We start from the raw sequence: 25660 nt of genomic DNA, 5'->3' as shown, positions 1-25660 counted from the left end.
GGTTCTTATTGCATTTCTACTTTGCAATAAAGTAACATCAGACAAATCATTTCTTTTTCACACAAAAAACATATGAATATATCTGGTAAGGCAGTGTGTGGAAAAAGAAAACACCTTAAATTTAAAAGCAGCCTTTAAGCCACTTAAAGCTGACATGGCAGGTTTTCCACCTAGTTTCTGCTATGAAGACAAACTGGTTTTGTGACTGTAAGCTGGTTTGGTGAGAAAACTGAAGCAAGAGAGCAGTGTCAGGTTTTTGCAACATGTGCTGAAGGTTTGCGCCTGAGAAACACTGCCTGAACACTGTCCTGTGATTTAAAGGGAGCTGGATCATGAAACTTTGAAACAAACTGAGCACAGTGCCAAATTTCAATGGAGTTTTAAGAGCTGACAAAACTTCTGAAGGTAGGTGTTTTAAGGGTTTTTGGCTGTGGGACTATATCTAGCAGTGCGTATTAAAGACAGTTAAGGACTTTATGTCTCCCAGAGTATTTAAATTAAGTTTTCTTTATTACATTAGATGACATTCACATGATCTTTTATCCATTCCACCATACCTGAATAAAATCAGTCATATTTAGGCTCCTAACCCCACTGCAAAGAATATCTTACCATTTTAGGATCACAACAAATAAATAATCTACCTCACTGCCAAACGTTAGTTTATCAGTGTGACAGCACACAGCTGTGGGGGAGCTGATTATGACAGATCTTAAAGTGGCTTCTGAGTGGACTGCCAGGTCTCAGGTGGTTCATCATTATATCCTCTGACCACACTCCCATTTTTTCCCCCCAAAATGAATCAATAGGCAGCAATGCAGGAGAATTTTTTTATTACAAAAGTTTTGCAAACAAGTTAAAAAAAAAAGATATCATAACCAATCTTTAAGGATACATTTATCCAAGTGATTTCAAGCAGAAGCATTGGAATGTTTGCAACTCAATTTAACATAAGAGGTATGAGAAATTGGGGTTCAAGTTAAGTAACCATCACAGCTGATTCAAATGATTGCCTTTTCCCTCAGCATGTTCAAGTGATACAGAAGCCCCTTAATTAACCATTTGTTTGAGGTGTGAGAAAAGGAGGGGAAAAAGGTGAAGGACACTGAGCCCTGGGAACCAGGACTGAGAAACGCTGCTAAAAACAACTACAAGAGTACCATGGAATAATCCATCTTGGATTTCTTTTTAAAGTGAAATAGGATTTTGAAATCAACATACGTTTTTGAAAACAATAGGATGTTGTAGTTGATACTCAGGTATGCACCCAGATGTCAAAAATCTAAAAATTCAAAGTCGAAAATTTAAAATTTAAGCAGTCATGTAAAGTCTTGCTCTTTAAAGGGAGCTTCTAATGAGTAACACTAATGGCGAAAGGTAATGCTTTAATTTTAAGATTTTTGTGCTGTGTCTTAGAGTTTTTTTTAAACCTACAGTAGGAATACATTACCTTATTAATTGAAGCCAGTACAGAAAAAGGTCTCCAAATGATGTTCTGTTGCACTGCAGATCAAAATCCTTATCCTCAATATATCATCATGAAACCATGATATTTAAATTAATTGTTTATTAATAGGATTTTGAATAACTTAATAGCATGCTGGGATGGTAATGGGTCGGCAGGAGCAGCAACAGATTTAGGAAATGCAGGGTAGTGGGCCCAGAGGAACACTCTTGTGGTAAATTATAGATTCTTTTAAAGACTAAAAAAGTTTTGTACCCTCGTCTGTACATGTTGCACCCCTGTCCACATTTTTCCACACCCTCTTCTAAATTCTCACTAACCTCAGTAGAGTTCTTACCACACTTAAAGTGTTGCAGAAACTCCAAACAGGGCCAGGAAAGGAGCAGAGGTCTGCAGAAACCCTCTCTTTGAATTTTCTGGTTTTACACCATATCAACCTGACACAACTGTTTCTAAGTACTGTATATCTATTACTAGATGGCAAAATAAAAGACCATAGGAATGTTATTTGCCTATTGACATTGATCCCATCCAGCTTAGCATAAAGGGCAAAGATTGGCTGTTCTTATTTTCCAATGTTTTACAAATAGAATATTTTTTGTGTCTGAATTAATGAAAAATATGATTCCAAAATACGTTTTTCCTTCCTTAAAGCAGTCTTTTTAAGATGCATAACTCATTAGGGTCACTATAGAAGATAAGTTCATTCCATGTATATATAATGTCGTTTTTTGATTGTGTGCATGTTCTTGGTTGAAAATTGTGTTTTCAGGCATTTTCATTTTCTTCTTTTTTCACTTTTAATTATAAAGGTTAATGTCATTTGACCCGCAGAAATGTTTTATTATAAAATCTTTTTAGTTCCGAGTTGATGGATCGTACCTGATCTGACAGTTTTTCTCAGTTCACTCATACTTATGTCTTTACAGTAACCGTACTAAAGTTGTATTTTTAGAAAACATGACATTTAATCTACAGGGTATTTTTCATGAACTAACATTTCTCACTTGCACATCACTTGCAGTTTCTTAATCATGAGAAAACAAAAGCAATTCCTGAAAAGACCAGTGTTTTTGCTCCTGGGCATTTGTTTCCTGTGGTGTCTCATCCTGCCATATTTTATTCTGGTATGTATCTTTATCCATTTTCTCTGGCTTTTGGGGGTGGGGACTTATAATTCATCACAGCAAAAATCTACTTGTAGATGCTATAAATGTACTTATTGCAGTTATTGATTTTAAAGACTGTGAGGATCTCTTCAAACCATCTCTGCAAAGCAATTTGAACCAGACTAGGGAGATTATAATTGGGCTAAAGCAAAGCTATTAAAACCCCATGTTCACCTTTAAGAATGCATTGTCGAATGCTTGAATGTGGGGTTGATATTTATTCCAGCTGTGAGTAGTCGACTGAAACCGTTTTTCTTCTATAAAGGGTATTTTTATTCATAAACCCAACCATTTCATACAGCACACTGTCAGAAGTAATTCCACACTTTCACCTTCTTCACATCTGTCAGCAAACTTTAATATATTTTCTTGTGACAGAACAACAAAATTCTCCATAATTGAAAAGACAAGAATACATGCTTTTCATTTTTTTTTTTTTTTACAGATGAAAAAACTAATAATAAAAGTGTGGTGGACAGAGAGGTGTTTAGCAGAGCCTCTTTTATCATATTAAAAGTACATTTTTAACTTGAGATTTTTTTTCCTGGTTTTAAACATACTTTTCGATAAATGTAAAGCGTTGGTGGTCTGAAGTAATATTTCAATCTTAAATGTGTTTTCATTAGTTTCAAGAAAGAAAAAAAATTAAGGCATCAGAAAACATTGACCAGTTTCTATTTATTCTATTTAATGAGCATAGTGTGAGAATTAACTGAAATGGACTTCTGCAGAAAGCCCTTCTGTTCATGCATCTATTGTATTTTATACACAGAACCTCAATCTGACTTTATACTCTCAGACATTTTTATTCTGATCCACCGGAATAGGAAATTATGAATGCTTGCTTTCACTAGTCAATCCGAAAATGGAAACAACCTTCCTGTAATTTAACCTTAGTTGTATAAAGTATAAATCTAGCTGTTCTGTTTAGGCCTCAGAGGTTTGTTGGAGAGCATTAGTGATCAAACAACATCATGGATCCAAGGAAAACAAACAGGTCGGGGAGAACAGAGTTGGTTATTGTTGATCAGTTCAATATGTCAAATAAAAAAAGAAAAGATTAGATTTAAAGAGTTATTGCTAAGTTGTGTTTCCCATGAATGCGGCATTTGCTTTGGTGCAAAATATAGCAAAAGATACAGTCAACAGAAATTTGGAAATGCATTATGTTAAATAAAAAAAATGAGAGTTGTATAGCAATATTATGAGTATAGGTGAAAATTGTGTAAAGTCTGCAGAGTAAGAGCACATGACACATGTTAGAAATATCCAACCACAATAAGAAAATTTCAATTATATTTTTATGTGCTGATTAAAGCATTTACCGAAATATGTTTTTTTTTTTTTGGTTTTCAGACAAAAGTTGACCAGAGGAGCAGCAGTGCAACTCCTGACAGCAGACCGAGGCAGAACAGGAAAGTGTGGCTGGAAACAAGCAAGGCCCACGGTGAGAAAGGAGCAGTGAGATAATAAGAAGGGTCAGGCTGGAAAAAACGAACAGAAAAAAAGGGTGTTAATCAGTGGTGTCAACACCATATTCTCTTACTTGTGGAAGAAAATAATCGAAACAACTAAAATACTTTCCCTCCTGGCAACTAGAGAACACAGAACAGGAGTGGAGCACATTAATATAGAGCGTTTTTCAGGCACTCAGCTCTTACTTGCATTACTTTGAATTTATCCCAATTCAACAGAGGAGGTCATATGAATGGAGACTGATTAAGCATATTTAAGTGCTTATTAGGAAGTGGATCAATTTACATTGAGGGCATCTTACTCCCCTTTAGACTGGCACTTAGACGCAAGAGAATCGACAGCTCTTTGTAAGAAAGAACAAGGGAATAAAACAGTAGAGTTTTTTTCTGACGACAAACCTGGCTGTGTACTGTTATAACCTTAGTTTGGTTCATTTCTGAAAAAGGCTGTGCACATTGATTCAAATTGTGCTTTGTTTTTCTATTGCCTCCCTTCAAATTTTGCTTTTGAACACAAATTCCCTCTTATGTGATGCACAGGTGTCCAAAATGTGTTCATTTAGATGTATGATGCATATATGTATTTATTTTGCTTTAAAGTTAAATTTTATCTGTTGAATCTGAAAGTCTTCCTTCTATTTTAGATGTGATGAAGATTTTTGTGGCATTTGTGGATGATCTACTTGACATTGTTGAGTCAGATGATAAAGGTAAGAGATCTATTTCAGGATAAAATGTCTTTACTGCAAGTTTTATGCCAACATTGTTGTTGGAAATTTGATGCAAATGTTATCATAGACTCTGCATGCAAAAAGCAGCCAGTGAGACATCAACCATCTGTCTGTTTGAGGTAATGATGATTGATTTCTCTCTAATGGGCTTGCAAAAACAAGTCAGCTCTATATGATTTTGTTTTCCAATGGCAGAACACCCATGCAATACATTTAATGTCTTGCGGCTAACATATAAATAAACTGTGTTTAATTGGATGCAATGTTTTTTAAAGAAGAGCAAATCATCAAGGGGATATTGGTCTGACAACTTTTCAAAAAGCTTGAATCATTCCTTATTCTATTCTTTTTTACTAATAAACAAATTTTTTTCCAAATAAATGTCTGCTTTAAAGATATTTAGATATTCTATGTTTCTTTTATTATTATTTTACCTAATTTTGTGCACATTTGCCTTTTAGTCTTTTAAAGAACCTAGCTTGACACTTAGGTGTCTAGATTAAGAGCCTAGTTCAAGCAAAAGAGGATCAAAATGGCCTAAGAGCCATTGCAATAAAAGACAAATTTTAATAACTATTCTTAAATGGGATATTTAGGCAATAATATGATTTTTTTTTTTTTTAACAAAAAATACAATCTTATATTTCTTGGAGCTCAATTTATCCCTTGGTTTCTGATATCAAGCACTCTGACAAGGTGATGGTAAATGATGAGCTAAAGGATGATGCATCTCATAGATTTGACTGAATCATTAAGATGATTTGTCTTCACCTAGCCTTGGAAATATTTCCTGCCTGAGAACTGGGACTTGGGTATGAAGAGCTATTCAGAAATGTCAGCCACTTTTTCACCACGTTAAAGCAGAAGGATGACCCTCTCTCTTCCAGTCTCCTCGTCGCTGCGTTTTAAAGGCTACAAAGAGGAAATAAAAGCTGTTCAGGAGAAAATGGAGGCAGAGAAGGCAAAAGGTCAAATGAAGGATGACATGATAAAGGAGCTGCATGCTGATAAAGTTCATTTGCAGCAAGAAGTGACTCGACTGGAGGAACTCCTGAAGCTGCAGCTGATGAAGGAAGAGAAGAAAGAACAAGTCAAAGCCGGTGAGGTTTAACTTAAAAATGAAATGCACAGAGAAAACATTTTTACTGGTTCAACAGAGGAGAACTTTTCTCTAGACATCATGGAATCAAACTTTCATGCTGTTAATTTAAATTTCACATTTCAGGTAACAAAAATAATAAAGTAGGTAATATGAATTTATACTTAAAGGTATAGTGGAGGATGTTATTTTTCCAGGTGGATCATCAAAATAAATGGTCCTCCTAATTGTCAATCATTCTGGTGATATGTTTATGTAAGGCTGTCTTATGTGCTCGTCCCCATTTTCATTTATTGGTGAGTCTGACATAGTGGAAAAATTGCGAATCTTCTTAGGGAAAGTGGAATGTATGAGTGATGCAAGCATCAACTTTTAAACAGAGCGTGCACAAGGAGAAATGGGCTTGTGCATGCTCTTGCACGTGTTTAATTACTTTTCGGGAGCAGGTACAGGATTCTGCCTTGGCATTTTTATTTTAAATTGAATAAGGTGGGTCTTTTCAAAAATTCGCCAAAATCCTCTACTATATGTTTAAGTGCAGATAAGATATTAAGATATTTCTTTTTTTAAGCAGGAAGTGATTTACAGATTAAATTATTGAAATATGTGAAGCACTGAGTTTAAAGAATATGCTGTCTTTATGCTCACTAGAGTGAATCTGTCTCTAACAATGTCTTTGAAGAGTGAAGATTTATGTCAGATAAAAGGAACTCAGATTTTAATTGCATTATGCATTTGCATTGATGACCTCCATGTAAAGAATATGGCTAAAGAGTTGTGGCCTTCTTGAACCTTAAGCTTCAGTTGTCTCATTTGTTCTTGTCTGTCTGAAAGTTTAACTGCCCTGCAAGTCCTGATGACACTCTTACATGTTCAAGCTCCATTTGCTCAACAACCAAAACAGGTGCAATTTATTGGGTAGTCATGATGGCATAAACTGTATGCTTATACTATCTCTGCACATTTAGGGACTGAAAAATGTTCCAATGCTTCTTAATGAAACGGTTAAATCTCAGTCAGATTTGATAGTGGGAATTTTAAACAGCCTGTCATAGATTTTGTTGGGATTAGATTTAGATACTATTTGATGTACATGGGACAAACCGAAAGAGAACAAAACTTTAATTAGTCTGCATGTAAATTATCTATGTAATACCATGTGCTCACTTTCTAAACTGTAAAAAAAATATGCAAAAAAATCAATAATGTGTATGTATATAAATGTTTGATCAAAGTTTATTCCATGCCCTAGCTACCATCCAATTCAACACACCACATATAAAGCCAGGAAATGTTAAGAAAATTTTCCCTTACATTTTTCTTAGAGGATGAAATCTCAGAAGATAAATATTGCCCGCTGCCACCTTTAGATGGGTTTCCAGATTGTAAGGGGAAAATCAAGGTAAATGAGTTGGATTCTTCTTATTCCAGTTTATTGCATTCTGTTTACATGTTCTGCATAATAATTTCAGTATTCTGATAGCTTTTGTTTCATGTTTCAAAGTCATTCCCATTTAATTATTTTCCCTTGTGCAGTGCACATTGATATTGATTTTAAATGTGTGATAGCAATTGCAAATATCCAAGGCAAATGTTTTTAATTAAAAGAATAAATAAAATATTATATACTGATATTATATAATGATATACTATGTACTGATGTCTGTGTTCTGTTGCCCCGTGGATTTCTGCGGCAACAGTGGATGAAGGACATGTGGCAAACAGACCCTTGCTACAGCAGTTACGGTGTAAATGGATCTCTGTGCTCTTTCCTCATCTACCTGAGCGAGGTACCCAGCAGCGTTTAATAAATGCTTAGAAACAATAGTGTAGGAAATGAGGCCTTGTTTGGCCAGAGAAATGCATTCCTTATTGCACAAACATTTAAAGATTCATGTAACACTATTCTAAGAGTAAAATTTTAATGGTATTACATATATTTATTTCTCCTAGCATGAAAATTCAGAATAATAATGTCTTGTTTTTTTTGTGTGTGTGTGTGTGTGTCATGTTAAGATAGAGTCCTGGTGTCCTGTTCTTTCACACAGAGTCGTCCCTTCAGTCAGTTCAGTAACCAAACAGGTAAATACAAAAGCCAACGACTACAGGAAACATTTTTGGTCCATGGATTGGATCAATGATTGTTCAGATTTTACTGGTTAAAAAGGTGTTCTAAAAAAGAATAATATTAAAAAAACTATTTTAGGGAAATGTGAGTCTGAGCTGGAAAGTATTTTCTTTTCCCCATTTGATTCCCACTTATTTAGGAGGCAAAAAATAACTTTTACGTCATAAACTAATCTGAAACTGTGTAAAGGCTTTACAGGGCGAAAAACAAAACTGCATGGTCTAAACATTGGAAGCTATCTTTATCAAAATAAACAACTAATTCTCATATTTTAAATTGATTGTTTTTGAGGTCTGGTTTACTCAATGGTAATATTGATATTTGGGGTAATTTATACTTGTTATGTATTGGTTGTGAATAAATGTAAATATAAATAGAAATGAAAGTGACTGAATTAATGACCTGTTTAACTGTTCTTTTCATTCTGCTCAGCCAGAATTAAAGCATGCAGTGGTGCGCAAACATTTTGAAGGTCTACACCAGTCTTTGCACAACAACACCGAATTCCTTTGGATTAAGCAGAGAATTCAGAGTATGGAACAGATCTGGTTGGAGGCGGGACATTCTCTTTCAGCCAAAAACAACCTCACAGAGCGGAGAGCTAAACAGGTACAAATAAAAAGTATACATTCGTAATTCTGTCTGCAATTAAATTTATTGTTGGAAGTCTGATTTTGCATTGAAAATGGTTTTTTTGCTACCTATTCATATTTTAATTTTATATTTAATTCTTACTCTTTACAGTTGCATTGAGAGATGTATGTTTTTATGTTCATCTTTATTCTAGTTGTCATTAAAATAATATTTAAACTGACTTTAAATTAATCAAAAGATTCAGAGGAGATGCGTTAGTTTGAATGTGTGATTTCAATAAATTTAATTTAACAGACAGATATCAAAATATGAACACCCAAAATCATATTTGGTTTTGTTTTTTAGCTAACTGCATCTCAACCACACACTTTTGGACACCATTATGAAGCTTTTGACATAAATCTGTCTAAATATTTGATCATTCTTATGGATTGAAATCATCCAAGTAAAGTTTAATTCATCTGTTTCAGATCATCAAAATATTTTTAGGGGGCCTGATGCATGAACTTTGTTAGACATCTTTAATTATTAACTTAATAATCACTTTGTCATTGTCTTCTCGGCACACTCACTGACTCACTCACTGTAGGTCCAAGTTTTTACCATCTTTATGTGTTGAAGGTGATGTAGATAAAAAAAAAAAAAAAAACTTACAGTACTTTAAGAATAAAATGCAATACATCACCACCCCTGGTTGAACAAAAAGAAAAAGAAAAAAACGGCCCCACAGTATCTGGTTTCAGCAACTGTGCTTGATAGCTGTTATCTTAGGTCTAGATTGGGAATTGGTCAATTAAACTACTTAAATAATGATATTAATATGGAAGCTATTCCAATTACTCATAGATGGATGTACATTTCCCATTGGAGCTATTACTCTACATAAATCTATGTGCCATTAACAAATGTATTAAGCATCAAAACTTAAAGCATTCCTTTAAATTCCTTGTCTTCAACACTAGTAGTTTTCTGGAACTACTTTGCCTAAAAAAAAAAAAGTTTCCTTTTATCTGTTCTGTGAATTTCTCCTTTAACTATATGAGCAAGGAAAAAGTAACCGAAGCCTGAAGCTGTAAGTTCTCCTGTAAAGCTTAATGGGATATGCCAACCTTTATATTAAAAGGCACATAATAGCTCTCTTTTAAACCACATGTCGTTTAATGTAAATTGTCTGTGAAATGATCATTGAGACAATTTATAATTTACATAAAATTATTAAATTCAAAATAAGGTAATAAATCACTGATCATGTTTAAATACAAAATAAATACATTCTCACTTTGCACAGTTACAAGAAAATGAAACAATTTAAATCTCTTGCAATATATTATTTAAAAGCACAAAAAATAATTCACCTGGTTATCTATACTAAAGGAAATACTCATTAAAAGAAATGTAATGAGTACAAAAAAATATTTCTTAATTTTCTCCATTGTCTCAAGAGTGCTCTCTTGGAACCATGAATGCAGAAAACTCTGCAAGGACCTTTTCTCTTTCCATTAGAGTTTACTATGTTAAACAAAAACTCTTTTCCTGTAAAAATGATGGAATATTTTAATTCCTCTATGGTTTATTTTCTGCTGTGCGGTACTTTTTTTTTTTTTTTTTTTACCTGTGTAGTTGTAAGCATGTGGTACTTGGGGTAAAATCACTTTCCTGCAGAGCTAATGCCATATTGGGCCGGATCTATCAAAGGTTTGCGTGTATTAAAACGTGAGCTATTTCACTGCGCACGCTAAAAAAATGTACAAACTGATCTATCAACAGCGTGCTAAAAGGATTTGGTCTTTAAAACGTGCTAAATAGCGCCTCTTATCCATTTAGTACTTTTTCTGCAATGAATATGCAATATGGGGCGTTTACACGCAAAAGTGCGTCTTGGGGGAGGAGAACATGTAAATATATTAATTTAGCACTCGCAAAGTGATTTATCAAACCTGAAAGCAATTTTGCTAACGGTATCTGACTCTATATTTAACACGTTTCAAAAGAAGGTGCAAATGGTCTGTATGCGTAATTGCGCACACATGGCAGCGGTTATTGTCGCAAGAAGGAGACATGGAAATAAAGCAAGGAGACGCAGAGAACGCATTTTTTCACTCCGTGTGAATATTTTTGCAATGAACGAGGAAACGATCATCAAAACATATCGTTTATCCAGCATTGCCATTTTGGAGCTGTTGGAGGAACTCCGAATGGATTTGGAGCCAGCCACAAGGAGGATCCACGCAATACCAGATATCAAAACTCCTTGCAACATTGCACTTTTTTGCATCTGGGTCATTCCAGCGTACGGTTGCAGCGTGAGCTGGGATCTCCCAATCTCGTTTTTTCAGAAGTGCTGTCCGACGGGGTCGGAGTTCTCCCCCTGCGCCTGTGGAGCAACGTGCCAAATGCTGCGGGGATCTCATCCACAGTCACAGGCCAATACAAAACACCTGTTTTTTTTTTGTTTTTTTTTACTGCAGCACATACCACCTTAGGGAATAAAGGTTGCCAATTTATATATATATATATATATATATATATATATATATATATATATATATATATATATATATATATATATATATATTTATTTATTTTATTTTTTTTTTTGTTGGGGGTCACTGTAGGATTTAAATTTCTTAATGCACTAGTTTGTACAGACTACAAACTACTTTGCCGCAAACCACAAAACGCGCAAAACCATCATTTAAATAGGGCGTCTCCAACAGTTTTGCACCTTCCACCAGTTACGCGATCACTCTTGTTAAATCACCCGCAAACCATGGTTCAGCCCCTCGCGCAAAATTCCAGTTTGCGAGCGCAAATTACTGCACGCAAAATTGGATCTTGATAAATCCGGCCCATTGTGTCTCTTGGGTTTTATACTGGTGTCTTCCTAAAACAACTCCTCTCAGCAAAATTCCATGACCGGGTTTCTTCCGTCCGCAGTGCATCTTTAGAGAGATGAGCCTTCAATAGTCCTTTTTAGCAGCTGCCTGTCATGATGTTAGCGAAATTAATTTTCTTCTAGCCGACAGATTTTTTTTTCTCCTATAATTTTGCAATTGTAAGTTGTAAAGTTTTATAAACGGCTATTTTAAAAGAGACTTATTGTTAATTTAGCATTTGTTCTGTACTATGAGGCTGTTTTTAAACATGCTTTCATCCTTCATTTAAAAAACCTTTTTATCCCACTTACACCCAAGTCAAGAAAATAAACTCATATATGTACAAAAGTAAAACCTTCTTCCAAGAAAAGTCGGGCTGTAGAATTAATGTGGAAGGACAGCTGTTCTCACTGTCTGCAATGAGTCATCACTTTGATCAGGAAGCTTTTTATTTTGACAGAAAAGACAAAACAGAATCTAGGGAGATATTGACAGAAATTCAAAGTTTTCTCCTATCCATTAACCCCCCCCCCCCCACCCATTTCTTCAGATACTTGTGCATCCTGGTGTGCTTACAAAAGAAGCAGGTCTGAAAATAGCTGACAATGCTTTCAGTGGAGGCCCACTCGGTGAGCTGGTTCAGTGGAGTGACCTGATATCTGCACTTCATGTTTTGGGTCACCATCTTCACCTGTCGGCCTCCATACCAAGCCTTAAGATGTGAGTTTTCATCTGCAGACCTCTGTAGAAGAAAATCTGTAACCAAAAGCAGACATATGGCCATCGTAATGTTGAAGTCTGTTTAAAATGATCAAATTTCATTTCAATCATACATAAACCTGTGCAGCTTTACATTTCTATTTGCTCTCTTTAGGTTTTTTGGGATTCAGATAGGCGGCTGCCCCCCTCAACACCCAAAAATTGAAGCAGACCTGATCTACACGGATATAATTGGTCTTAGACAAATTCAGTCTGTACTTAAAGCATCATGGATAAAATACAAGTGAGTACAACAATAATTATCCGCATTGATTAAATTATTCTGGCATTTCCTTTTATGCACAAACACCTTTCCAATGGATTTAAGGGGGAAGGTACAACAGCAGCTTGGTGCTGCTGGTCATATATAATTTATCAAGTAATCATTGATCAAATAATCATCAGCAGGATGAGCTTTGTTGGAGAAAAAAGATCAGTCATGATTTATTTAATTAATCAGTAACTTAATTTTAACTGGTTCAGAAAGTAAGTTTGCAGTAAGATGTCATGGGTAAATCAAATTATCCTCTTTAACTTTAACTGTTAAGCTATAACCTGATGTAATCTCTAATACTGACATGCACCTCTAATCAGATTAAAAAAATTAATAAGTGAAGAAGTGAATTACACAATCTGCCTTCACTGAGATGGATAAACACAGGATGCTATAGGACTAATTGATTCCTTGGCACATTTAATTTATGTCCCTAATTCTGTTTCACTTTTCATATGTGTAATAGAGAAAAAAATTCTGTAACCGTATAAGTTGTCCAGGTATAACCAATGTCAACTGTGGCTCTATAGGAAGAGTAGTTATTCTGATATTGAACGATTGTGGGATTCATTACAGCTTCCTCTGTTATAAGATGATGGCTCCTGACTATGGCACTTAACCTAAGTTGCTACTTCAAATTTGTATTTTGTTGTGTTTGAGTATAATTGATATAACTCTAAGCAATAACCCTAGCCCTAGTCTAAAGCTCTTTCAGTGGTCAGTAAGAGTTTAACAGTGTTTAATGACTTCACCTAATTTCCCATATGGGCAATGTAATCAATTTTGGTCATTTTAACCAAACTACTGAAACTGTATGTTTTTGTAAAGGTAAAAATCTCCAGTCAAATATGTATTTTCAGTACAACATGACTCAGAGTCCTGCTGTGAATTTGTTTCAACTTGTGCAAAAGTAAAGGTGATTACAAGGTTTAAATTTGCGTTTTGAAAATCAATCATAAGAACAATTGTCTTGGACACTACTAAATCATTAGATGTTTCAGCGACCTCAGAGGCCATAAATCTAACTATGCAGCATGTAAACTCACATGTTATTTATTCTATGTAAATGCATCCCTAGTGACCAGTATGCACAGTAATAGGCCTTAGTTAATACATACAAAGCAAACCACAGGGAAAACAGTTCGGCCATGTTATGAATAGTTTTTTTCTTTGAACAATTTAAGTTAAGATTAATTCAAGATCAAATGAACTAGGGTCCCATCTCACTAAAATATGTCAATAAAAAACAAAGATGGACATATTCAAAATGAGCTCAAAATAAATATTGGGTCCATTCCTATATGGGTGTTTATTTGCAGGTAATTTTCATTTGAATGGGTTAGATGCCAAAACTGTTGAAAATGTCTGCAAACAGAGAGATGTGTAAATTTTCACCTTTGAGAGGAGAATAACAGGGAGCTGATGTTTGATACCATAACATTTCAAGTCAGCTAAGGATCTCAGGTATAAAAGGGGGGTGTCAAGATGATGAGACATCTAGCAAAAAAAAGGAACAATGGGAACACCCAGTGGAGATAAAAGAACTGAAAAGAAGAGGAAAAAATGCTGGTTTTAGAATAAAGTAAAACAAAAAGGCAAGGAGAGAAGAATCTGAAGAAAATCTGAAGAAAATGAGATGTAAAGGCAATTTTACAAATAGAATAGGTTAGCTTCTGCATCAAACACACACAGTATGAATGTCCTTGGTGAGTTTCAACATTTTACAGGTTTAACAGATGTTCCCTTTCCTTTCTGTGCACACGGCTAACCTTTCATCAAAAAAGGAGTGTGTGGGTGGAAGAAGGATTTAAAGTTGTGCTCATCCTTAATCTGCTCAATGAATAGATTGGGAAAATGTTTCCCTAAAAACTAGTGCCTGCCTAAGGAATGCTCAGCTCCACTAATCCTGTGATGTAACCTTTTTGCACTTCTATAAGTTTTTCTCTTCTATTATGAGTATATACAAAGTGAATACATAACAAAAGGTTTATGATAATGACAGATGTACATACGAGCCTAATGAGTTCCACTTCTGCAAATTAAGTTAATTTTAACATGGTTAGAAACTTAAAGGTTGTAGGAAGTCAGCTGTAATTTGGCCTTTGAATAAATCCTATTCAAACAAACTGTACCACTGGAATATATACTGATTTAATCCCAATATTCTGCAGTTGAAGGATCTGAACGTGCTTCAGTATTGGAACAGGGAGTTAATCAATAGGACCTTAAACTTCTATATCCTTTTTTTTTGCTTCAAAGACAAATTTATGTATAAAATTAATAAGAATGATTATATTAATTGCAATGGATGAATATACTGGCTCTCGAAATATATAAAAAAGAAAATCACCAAAATTCTAACAATACTACTAAAACCAAGTAGTAGATTTTTACCCCATATTGTGACCTACACCTATTGCTACGCCTATGTTATTATACCTGGACTTTTTCGAGTCAGATGCTGATGCTGTCAATAGTCACTGCTGCCACCATGTGGTTAAGGGAGGAACTGGTTGTTCTGCCAAATAATGTTAAAGAACATTTTAAATAAATCCTGCACCTGGATCATATTGTGCATTATCACCAAAATGTTATGGTTTGTATCGCAGACTGAGGTGCAGCTTTGGTAGATATTTCATTAAAATCCATTCATAACTTTTCAAGTTATCCTGTACTCAGACAGACAAAAATCCCACTAAAAATATAACCTTGCACAGGTAAAAATATATGTTTAATGTTTTAATTAAAAGATTCATTAATGTCTGACATAGAGAAACGCATGCAAAAAATATATCAACAGTTCACATTTATTTTTAGTAGGGTTAAAACCTTTTGGTAGGTAATAGTTTAAGAAATTTATTTTTGCATATTACAGGATGAATGTGATGTTCTGAATAAAAAAAAACAAAACAAAAACAAAAACGGTCTAATTTGGTGTTTGTACCAAATTTAGCCGCTCTGTCTAAAGGTAAGTAGAGACGGATGGAGAGCACACACTTCACAGTTTGGTGTTGAAAGCTTTTTTTTTTTCTTCAGTTTTTGGTTTAATTTTGGAGCTACACGTATAATGAGGTGTATCCATTAAGATGCTTTAAATAGGTTGATAAAAGATGAAATTTGATTTTTTTTTATTACGAACATTTCTGTCTGTGTGTCTGACAGGTGTATAATCCGTGTGCTGGACTCTTTTGGCACTGAACCAGACTTCAATCATGCAGACTGGGCTAAAAGACACGACCTTAAAAGTCCGTTTGGGAGCCTCGATATGTTCCCCATGCAGTTCTACACCATGTTCCGTATGCGTCTGATTCTCACCCTTACAACTTGAATCTGATATTTTGTTTTATCGCCTCTCATCATTATTTGTAGTATATTTCCCACAATGATGTCTGTTTCCTTGCTTTGTCCAAACAGCTCATACACCAGACAACACATTCCTCGGCTTTGTGGTGCAACATCAGTTAAACCAGGAGGAGGATAAGAAACTGAGCTCCACCCAGAAGAAAAACCAGGCTCTTGTTTATGGGAAGAGTGCCACATTTTGGGAGGTATTACCTGAAACTGCTTGAATTATGAGAGTGTCTAATAAGATAAGTCCTTGTATACTATGCTTTGTGTATATCAGGCTTCTATTGTTCCTTCCGTTGTTTTAGGGTAAAGAGTCTTATCTGGATGTTATTCACAAGTACCTTGAAATCCATGCGACGGTCGACAACAGTACTCTGATTCCAAATTATGTGATAAACCATGGGATTATCAAAGGAACTGATGTGCAGACTCTGTTGAGACAAAGCAAAGTAAGTGTTTGATGGAAGGTAATACAAGGTTTTTGCATCTCTTGAAGCAATGATAGGCAAATGTTTTTAGTCTTTGCTAGTTCCACCATCAGACCTTGAGCCATAGAGGTGGACTGATTTAGTACACTTTTTTAATACCTTTTTTTTTATTATTGTTTTAGCAATAGCAGGGAAAGTTTTTTATTGTTAATGACAGATTTAGTTACCTTGACGAGGCTCATTGTTGCTCTGTGTGTCTTAAAGCACAATTGCGATTGTTTTCTATAGAGATGCCTTAAAAATAAAATAAAATAAAATAAAAATCTCTTTTTTGAGATATGTATGAATACACCAAGGCTTGTGTGGCCTTTAATCTCAAGTAGAAGGGGAAAGTCCATAAAGCTGTCCCTGCTGTTAAACCCTTTTAATGTAAGCTGGTGGAATAGACAGCTGTTTGAAAGTCAAAGAAAAATGTAAACAGCAGAAAAATGTATTCTCACACTGTTCATCAACTAGAGCTAAACCTTTTTAAAAAGACAACTATCTTTAACAAAGCTTAAAAATATTGTGAGTAACTGTCCAAACATATTTCAAATATTTTGACTGTATTTAGTAGCTTTTGCTGATTTTATTTAGGAAAGATATGAAAGTTATTTTTCCAAGAAAGATTATATTTTTCCCATTGGTTATCAAAACTATTTATTTTAGTTGCAGTGAACATGTTGCTTGGAGAACAGATTATATACTTGGTCCAAACTGCTTATTGGTCTCAACAGTTAAATAAAGAAATATGTTCTAGCTAAACTGGGGTCTTTCTCTGTGGAGTTTGCATCTTCTATGGTTTCAACTGACAGTTTAAATGCATTCGTGTTTGACTGATCAGAGACCAAAATTATCATTAGGCTTTCATTTTGCAAGATTTTATTTTTGTCTTGTGTGGGCTTGGACTCAAAGAACTGATGACCTGGCTAGGGTTCAACCTGCCTTTTCAACATTTATTATTGGACAGCCATATTATATATTACCAAAATGACTCACAAAAGCATATGTATCTTCCTTTGTTTCGTCAGCTGGAGAAAATTTCTGCTGCAGATGAAAAGAATAAATGGATAAAATGTTATGCAGTCTCCTGATACTCATTTTGCTAGTGTTTGCTGACACCATGTGGTCATAACCAAGAAGTATGTCAAACTAATCGTTACAAACCCCATAAAGCTTGTTTGTTTTACCAATGTTTTGTAGGTTTTTGTTGGGTTGTCGTTCCCATATGAAGGACCCGCCCCTCTGGAAGCCTTAGCCAATGGCTGCGCTTTTCTGAACCCCAGATTAAAACCACCACACAGCAGACTAAACACTGAGTTCTTCAAAGGAAAGCCCACCATCAGAGAGGTAATTTTCTTTTTTTTCTGTTATTTAAAGAACTTTTTTTAATACACCACCTTAAAAATTTAAGAAAATAATCATTTATTCAAATATTAATTAGAATATTTTCTGGTTGATTTATTTCTGAAGGTGACCTCTCAGCACCCGTATGCTGAGGACATAGGTGAGCCCTATGTGTGGATGGTAGATGTGTTTAACCAGACAGATGTGGAGAGAGCTATCACTGGGATTCTCAACAGCACTGTGAGTATCTTAAAGTCTACCATGCAAACCTGAAAAACTGGATTGGAAAAACATACTGAAATAATTCTCTTTAATACACTTGTATGTTCTAGGTAAAGCCCTACCTTCCCTATGAGTTTACTTGTGAAGGACTGCTCCAGAGGGTTAATGTCTTAATTGAAAAGCAGGTTTGAAAAGATTAGGATAGTGGTAAATCAGAGCATCATGTGATATATTTATATTTATTTTAAGAATCTTATTTTTCCTCCCCATTTGCTTGTAGGACTTTTGCTCACCTTCTATACCCTGGCCTCCCCTGAGTGCACTCCAAGTAGTGGTAGCAGAGGCAGGTACATCGTGTAAACAGGCATGTCGAAGCACGGGGCTGATCTGCGAACCTACATTTTTTCCATACCTAAACAATGCTAAAACTCTCGCCAAGTGAGTATGTGAACAGACGTTTACAACACACACTCCTAGTGAGATGAACATCAACATAGAGTTGATTAAATCGTTCTTAAATATGTTTAAGTGACTAAAAGTATTTTACATGGATGCAATTACAACTTATGTGCCAATTCAACACTTAACTAAGGAGTTTTAGATGTAATTAGGGCACAGGGAATCTTTTTTTTGTTTTTAGAAAAGAAGTGTTCTATATTTCTCCATCTTTCTTTGCGTGTAAAGGTTAGCTGTAGCTGTGGGGGGCTGACATACTTACCGCCAAACAAGAAAAAATGCAGGAACATAACTTAAGGGGCTTTAGTGTTTTTATTTTTAATTACAATTTTTTTTTTTCATTTGGATTTAGTGTACACAATAAATATCTCAGAATTGCTGGTCAGGTATGAACTCTGAAGACCCCTGGTAATCAGAAAGCGTTGTTCCGGAGCGTAGTGGCAGCGTTTATCTTCATATACTCCTAAAAACTTGTTGAAACTTGACACATTCAGAAAGTGTCGCTGCTTTCAAATAAAGGCCAAAGATATTTTCATCAGTTCCTTTTAGCAGTTTTTGTTGGTTTAATTCTCTTTATCCGAGCTGTTTAAATAAACCTCTGTTTTGCTCTCCAAACCTGATGTTTTTAAAGCAAACCGAATTTTAGCAGCACTAACCTGTTTCATACATAAGATGAATATTAATATTTAACTGTTCAGATTATGAGAAAGCATATTAGAATAATTCTTGATTTTGAATTTACAGATCGAAAGCGATTTATTTTGATATATTTTTTAAATTCTAATAAGGGCTTCAGAAACTTAGCATATGTGAATAATAGTATAACCTTAGTCCTGTTACAATTTCACTGTCATTTGATTTCTTTTTTTAAAGAAATAGTAAGTAAAGAAAAATAAGAATGATAATTTATTTAATAAACTTTTCTGTTTTCATTTGCAGCCAAAATATAGCTTGTCAAACATCAGAGTTTTCTGATGGCCACATTGTGTACCCAGCCTACAACAGCACCAGTAATCATTGCCTGTTCCAGTTGGATCCTCTGCTCTACAGCTGTGTCAGATCTGACCAGTCCCTTAATCGCATCTGCCCCTGCAGAGACTACATCAAGGACCAAGTAGCCTTGTGTAAGGCATGTATATAGCTGCTAAAGAATGAACAAATCACCTTTGAATTATGTCAGTTTGGCATTTCCACCTGGAGTTTCCACGTTTACATTATTGGTATTTTGTAAGTTGAAGCTTTAAAATAAAGAGTTTACCAACTGATTACTTCAGGAGTTAAACAAAGTCTGTTATCCCTGACAGTGGGACACACACATTAAAAAATAACTATAATAAGATAAACCTGTGTTATCTTATGGGTCACATACAGCCTGTCTTCTGTGTTTTAATTTAAAAACATCCATCTTGGTTGTTATGCATTATTTTAATGTTGGCACTGCAGCTAAAGATGCTTGCATTTCTTTTTTTTTTGGATTGCAACTCATTCACAATAGATGTATTGTATGTATTCCAAACTACCTTTGCCTTTTTTGTTTCAAGTATTTATTTAAAATGATCTTCAATTCTCTTGGTAATGTGACAGTTTAATGACTGCATATATAGCGCTTGCAATACTCAGGATTTAGCTTTTGGTACAAACAAGTCTGCTCATTAGCATCAACTGCTGGGTTTACACTAAATGAACAAAGTGTACAAAATATTGGTCTTGGACTTTAGTACTTTTTTGAATTAACTTTATTTGCTGACATTTAAGGACTCTGTTCTAATAAAAAGAAAAAGCAGGCAACAATCTCTGACATTAAGGAAATAATACAAAACCCTTAAACCCATTGCTCACTTAATGCAATGTTGTCAGGACAGAGTAACTCAGACTTGATGAGGATGATGATGAAAAGGTGTGAAATATATCCTTACTGTAGGTGACAAGAAAGCTTATTTGGGTAGTTTGCCAATATTGTGGAGCGAATAATCCTTTTACTGCCTCTTTAACATAAGGAAATGATTTGTGCCAAAAAATAGCATTATAAATCAATCTCATCTTAAATGCATGGAAAGATTATTATTTTATTTTGTTTTGAGGGTGAAACTTTTAATTGTGTCTTTCTCCCAATGTTAATTTATTAAAGATAGGTTAATTAATTTAAGATACTTCAAAATATGCAGATTTTCAAGTAGAATTTGTGTCTTTTGTATTATAGAACTTTTCATTAATTTTCAAACATCCAGAGTAAAAAACAATAAAAATTTAACTTGTAGATCCATAGAGATGTCTAATAAATCCTAAAAGTTCATAGATCTGTTGTATTTAGTTTAGTAAACAAGGTACACACAAGTATTATTTTCATACATTTTTATAATTTGGACCAAATTTAGCAAAAAGTTTTTGATGGGTAACAGATAAAAGAAGAAAAATATATTTTCCTACCCACAATGGTGCTCTCACTGTTGACCCTATGAAGGGTGAAAGAAGAGGCACTAGATAGAAGCTACAATTTGCAGTATCCAAATTGACAATCTGTCCATTGTGTGTGATCAGCAGACATGCTGTACGCTGTCACCATCTGCTGGCAGTTTTTACTCATGCCTTCAATTTGGCAGCTTGCTATTTGCATGAACATCAACACTTATAGTGTATTCTAAGTTCTACTTGTGTCTTATCTCTCTCTGCATCCAATTTTTTTATTTTATTTTTTTTATAGCTTTTTCACACTTAGTCTTATATATTTCCTCTTTCTTATCCCACTCACAGCTGGATAAATGATGACTTGCATTTAGTGCAAGACTCCTGGATAGATGTCAAGACAAAATAAAGAAAAGCTGAGTTTTGCCTCTGATTAGAGCTTGCTCTGTGGTTGCCATGACCCAAATGACTGAGAATTTACACACACATAACTTGCATGGCTGCAATAATTCCTTGTTTACTCATTTTGCCCATGCGCACCTCTGGTCACACAGCCTTATAAATGCTGTAAATGCTTAGTTTTACCAACATATGGTGCAAGAACCAAGTGTAAAACACATAATATATTAAATGCCAGCAGGGCACCATCATTTTATTGGAAAGCTTTTGTACGCAACCAGTGAGCTACTAGAAATTCACAAAATCATAGTATGTGACAAGGTCACTTTAATAAAGAGCTGGCAAAAATTCAGTTTCTTTTTTTTTTCTTTTACAAAGAGTAAGGTACACTAGTTTAAGTATGTTGCTCTGTGAGCTCCAGAGGCTTGCAAGGATTCATATCAGTTCAACAACACACACACAATATTTTGTTGTGTTCATTTAGTAACTGTTTGATGGGTTTCATTTTCAATTTGATCCTTATTTTTTCCATGTGCACCACAGCCACTGCTTCAGCCATATCAATGAAAAAGAAAGTCTTATATGTAATTCTAGGCTTATGCAAACCTTTGGAACCCACCGTGTTATTAACACAAACAGTACCTCAATGACTTGTTTAATGCTGAGAATTGCTACAATAAGAATTGCTAAAATCAGTCAAAATAGGAAAGTTTAACTACTGTTGATGCAAGTAGCATCCATCTTGAATGTAGAAGTTGGGTTGCATCATGCTGCACGGATTTGCCTCACATTTCTGGGGTATTTCAGGTTGAATGTTTGGGATAAATGAATGCAGCATTTGTGGTGCTCTGGTTCTTACATTAAAATAAAAACTGATCAAAGTTAACAAATGTTCTAATAAGCTTAAGGCCAGAACTTAAGGGAAGCCACTATTGAAATTTTTTTGTTAAAATATTTTTTGTTAATTTTTGGCAGCATTCTACATCTGGTTGAGGTCAAAATTTGAATCATATAGCTACGAATTTGAGGCCAAGTTAAAAAAATGTGGTAGTCGTCCTACTTTATTATTCTATTCAATTTGATAAATGTAGCATTACTACTGGCTGTGAAAGTAGAAACCAGGGAGTATTTGTCTTGTCCACATGGGCAACGCTAAACTTGATGTAAACTGGGTCTCGTCTGAAGCATTTAACAGATTTCTCATCACTATATATGAGTGATGGTGGGTTTTTTTTCCAGACATTGGTAAGGACTGTTACTATCTTCAACAAATGTCTGCACAGAAAATGGCAAGATAGTATGTTAGTATTCTGCCCCTACAACATGAAACAATTTACAAAAAAGACTGGAAATTAAAGGAACTGATTTCAATAGGCCACTTTAAACTCTTATCACATAAACTCTTGTTGAGATCCATGGTTTCTAAATAGTCTTTTAAAATTATTATGAAATTGTAATGTACTGAATTGTAATAATCTGTGTTGCTTTGATGGCTTGAACTTCCTTGGAAAAAGAGATTAGTAATCTCAATAGCACATTCTTGGTTAAATATGCATTAAAATAAATTAAAAAGTAGATGCCTTCAGTATATAAAAGGGTGCAATCAGTCATGATCACTAATCAGAAGTTAAGACTTCCTTTTGCACCAACTGTATCACATCACCTATTGGTCAATAGGCTATGTATAATTCTGACATAATTTGCACCTTTTTTGAGTAAGTGCCGTTTTCGCAGTGTGTTCAGAGTAAGAGCTGTTGAAACAAATGATTGTAAAAACTTATTTAAAAAATGTTAAGCTATTAATGCTAGTTGTTCATTTTGACCCCAACTACAGTATGCACTGGAGATAATGCTGCGAAACAATTTTTTTGTTATTTTTTTTTTCCTCAAGTCCTGTTGAGTTTTTGATCAGGTTTTAGACAGACTGATACATGCAAATTGACAGCAAGAGCCCAGTTGGGCATAACTGAGTTGGGCTAGTGAATTTCGATAAATTAACATTGAGATTCGGAGCTACCGTAAACAGGATACTGTTACTGAAACTGTTTAATTAGATGCTTTGCTCATTCTTGTCAAATTTTAAAAATCCCATGTTGTCATAGATGTTCCCAATTTTTACCTTATTAGTCTGTTTTATTATTTTTATGCATCTACAAAAAAAGTCCACATCTCTCAGCGCTTTGATGATTATTCAGGAAAAAAAAATAAAACTATTTTATTCGGTATCGTAAAACTCTCCTTAACAAAGGCATGTTTCCTACATTTTCTTTTACATAAATAGTGTACACATCTTCTGTAATACCATCAAGGTCATTATTACACTAACAAATGATCCATTACACATTTTCTTTGTAAAATAATTTATACATTTGTGTTTATGTGTGGCTGTAAAGCATTTGTAACCACTGACACCTGAGGGTTTCTAACACCCCATGCAAAGCCTATGGCAAAAGAGCTTGTATTGCTTTTAAAACAGTAGGAAACTCAATGGAAAGAATATTCTATTTCTGCATCGTTAAATGTAAGATCTAAACTTTTACAGAGCATGCCTAAATAAACAAGATAAAGATCAACTGACATGTTTTCTTTTTAGTTCAGATATGTTGGCAATTTAAAGAAGATTCAGATCTCAGAGAGAAATAAAAGGGATTAAGTTGTTACAAAATAGTTGATAAGCATTATGTTTCTGTTTTAACATGAATACGGATCAAAGGATGAATGATCCAACATGAAGTGGCATAAAAAAACACAATATACAAAGAAGAGAGGTAGAAGGGATTCTGGTGCCAACATTCTAATCATCTTTTTATTTATTTGTTTTTCTTTTTTTTTTTTTTTACAATGGCTTGCTAAATGAGCAAAATAGATCAGGTATAAGCATAAGTTCATGCCCCCCTTTACTCTAGATTAAAACTGCACCATGATATCTCAAATAGCCAGCGGCACAAATTGTACAATGTAGTCAGTACAATATTTTCACTGTAGTCAATGAGATATCTCCACAAAGAGTACTATATATATATATATTTGGATCATAGATTAGCATCGTAGGTTCCAGAGGTGCTGAGATTTACAGGGAGTGTTTTTCCTGTGCAGTGTGGGGTTTTCCTCAGCATCTAGAAACCCTGTGCTTGACCTGGAGAAGCGACTGTAAAGATTGTCTTCTATGCAGTTAGTAGGGATGTGGGAGACATTACAAATCAGTGTGCTGTTGGTGAGTTGAACTGATGTGAACTGATTCACACCTTCAGTTTGCAGCTTATTTATGTTCTTTACACAGTGGAACTAAAGATAATATAATTTTTACATGTCACTAATAACATCAACTCAGAGCTGACTGCATATAGTGGATTTAGGCCTGTTCATAACTGCATTGATGCTGTGGTTTTATAACTGTATTCAGCTGAAAATATTAGATAGCATGGGATTCAGTGGTTTGAATAGGATTATTGTGACATTTTGAATAACCATAAGGGGGCAGTCAATGCTTTTTGAATTGAGCAAAGGAACCACCTAAAATGAAAAATTACCTTTTTCACATTAAATGAGCTCAAAATTAATTTCAGGACAAAACTGCTCCAAATTTTCATTTATAGCTCAATATAAATATGTATATTTGCATTTAAAGAGTGAGGATTGTTTGAACAGTAAATAATTAAATTTTCTTTGTCAATATCAGTGACTTTAAAACAGCTGTATGAAAGATTTTTGTTGGACAGTGCAGTCAGATTAAGCCTCAACCCATTCAGCAATGTTCACCCACAGTGCAGCAACTTACAGTAAAACTCGTCATTCATTTCACCAATAATCTACAGTAAAACTCAAGACATCATTTACAGCATATTCACGCTACAAAGAAAACATGTTTAACAATATGCAGCTATGACCAGTCTGCACTTTATACGATATGCTCTATACTCCCAAACAGTTTAATAAACATATTTACAGAGTATTTGCTTTGCTTTTACATTCTGTTCATTGCATGTACTACAGACAATATAACAACAGTGGAGGGGATTGGCTGAAGAGAGGGTTGACAGACATAAAATTAGACATAGAGAACACAGAACATTGCATTTCTACAAGCTGATTGATCTTTGTTGTTGTGCTGAAGTTTCTCAAGTTTCATCTCTGCTGTTACAGTGAGTAAAAAACAGGCAACTGAAAAAATAATTGGATTTCAAGTAGCAATAAAAAAAGTTCAGTGCAGTATTCTAATACAAGAATAACCCATCAACATAGGGGATGATATAAAAGTTCACACCTTTTTAAACCTTATTGCCTTCTGAGATTGTACCAAATTATTCATAAATTGACACTGGACTCCAAGTAAGCAGAAACCAGCACAGCTGGTAAATTTGGTTGAGGTCAGTAGTCATATCTCTGGATTTTCTTGTCTTATTTTTCATGTTCCAACCTTAAAGGTAAAAGAACAAAACATACTATAT

General features: G+C 34.6%; 1 protein-coding gene across 2 annotated transcripts; it reads left to right on the top strand.

Moving 5' to 3' along the window:
- Nucleotides 1-258: 258 nt before the first annotated feature.
- LOC119771852 (alpha-1,6-mannosylglycoprotein 6-beta-N-acetylglucosaminyltransferase A-like) lies at nucleotides 259-21246 on the top strand. Of its 2 annotated transcripts, none has more exons than XM_038268034.1 (19): nucleotides 259-405; nucleotides 2490-2592; nucleotides 3991-4081; nucleotides 4754-4819; nucleotides 5728-5940; nucleotides 7265-7341; nucleotides 7640-7729; nucleotides 7956-8021; nucleotides 8500-8676; nucleotides 12088-12257; nucleotides 12412-12540; nucleotides 15733-15866; nucleotides 15985-16118; nucleotides 16224-16367; nucleotides 17589-17735; nucleotides 17859-17972; nucleotides 18065-18139; nucleotides 18235-18392; nucleotides 19350-21246. In XM_038268034.1, exons 2-19 carry the CDS (start codon nucleotides 2500-2502, stop codon nucleotides 19549-19551), a joined length of 2280 nt encoding a protein of 759 aa, XP_038123962.1. In that variant the 5' UTR covers nucleotides 259-405; nucleotides 2490-2499; the 3' UTR covers nucleotides 19552-21246. The 2 variants fall into 2 exon arrangements, with proteins under 2 accessions (XP_038123962.1, XP_038123963.1); XM_038268035.1 differs by having other exon boundaries at nucleotides 2479-2592.
- The last annotated feature ends 4414 nt before the right edge of the window (nucleotides 21247-25660 follow it).

Source organism: Cyprinodon tularosa, unplaced genomic scaffold, assembly GCF_016077235.1.
Source record: "Cyprinodon tularosa strain WSP-4 unplaced genomic scaffold, ASM1607723v1 ctg690, whole genome shotgun sequence".
NCBI lineage: Eukaryota > Metazoa > Chordata > Actinopteri > Cyprinodontiformes > Cyprinodontidae > Cyprinodon > Cyprinodon tularosa.
The sequence above is the reverse complement of the archived record's forward strand: the minus strand, read 5'-3'. Positions and strand labels throughout refer to the sequence as shown.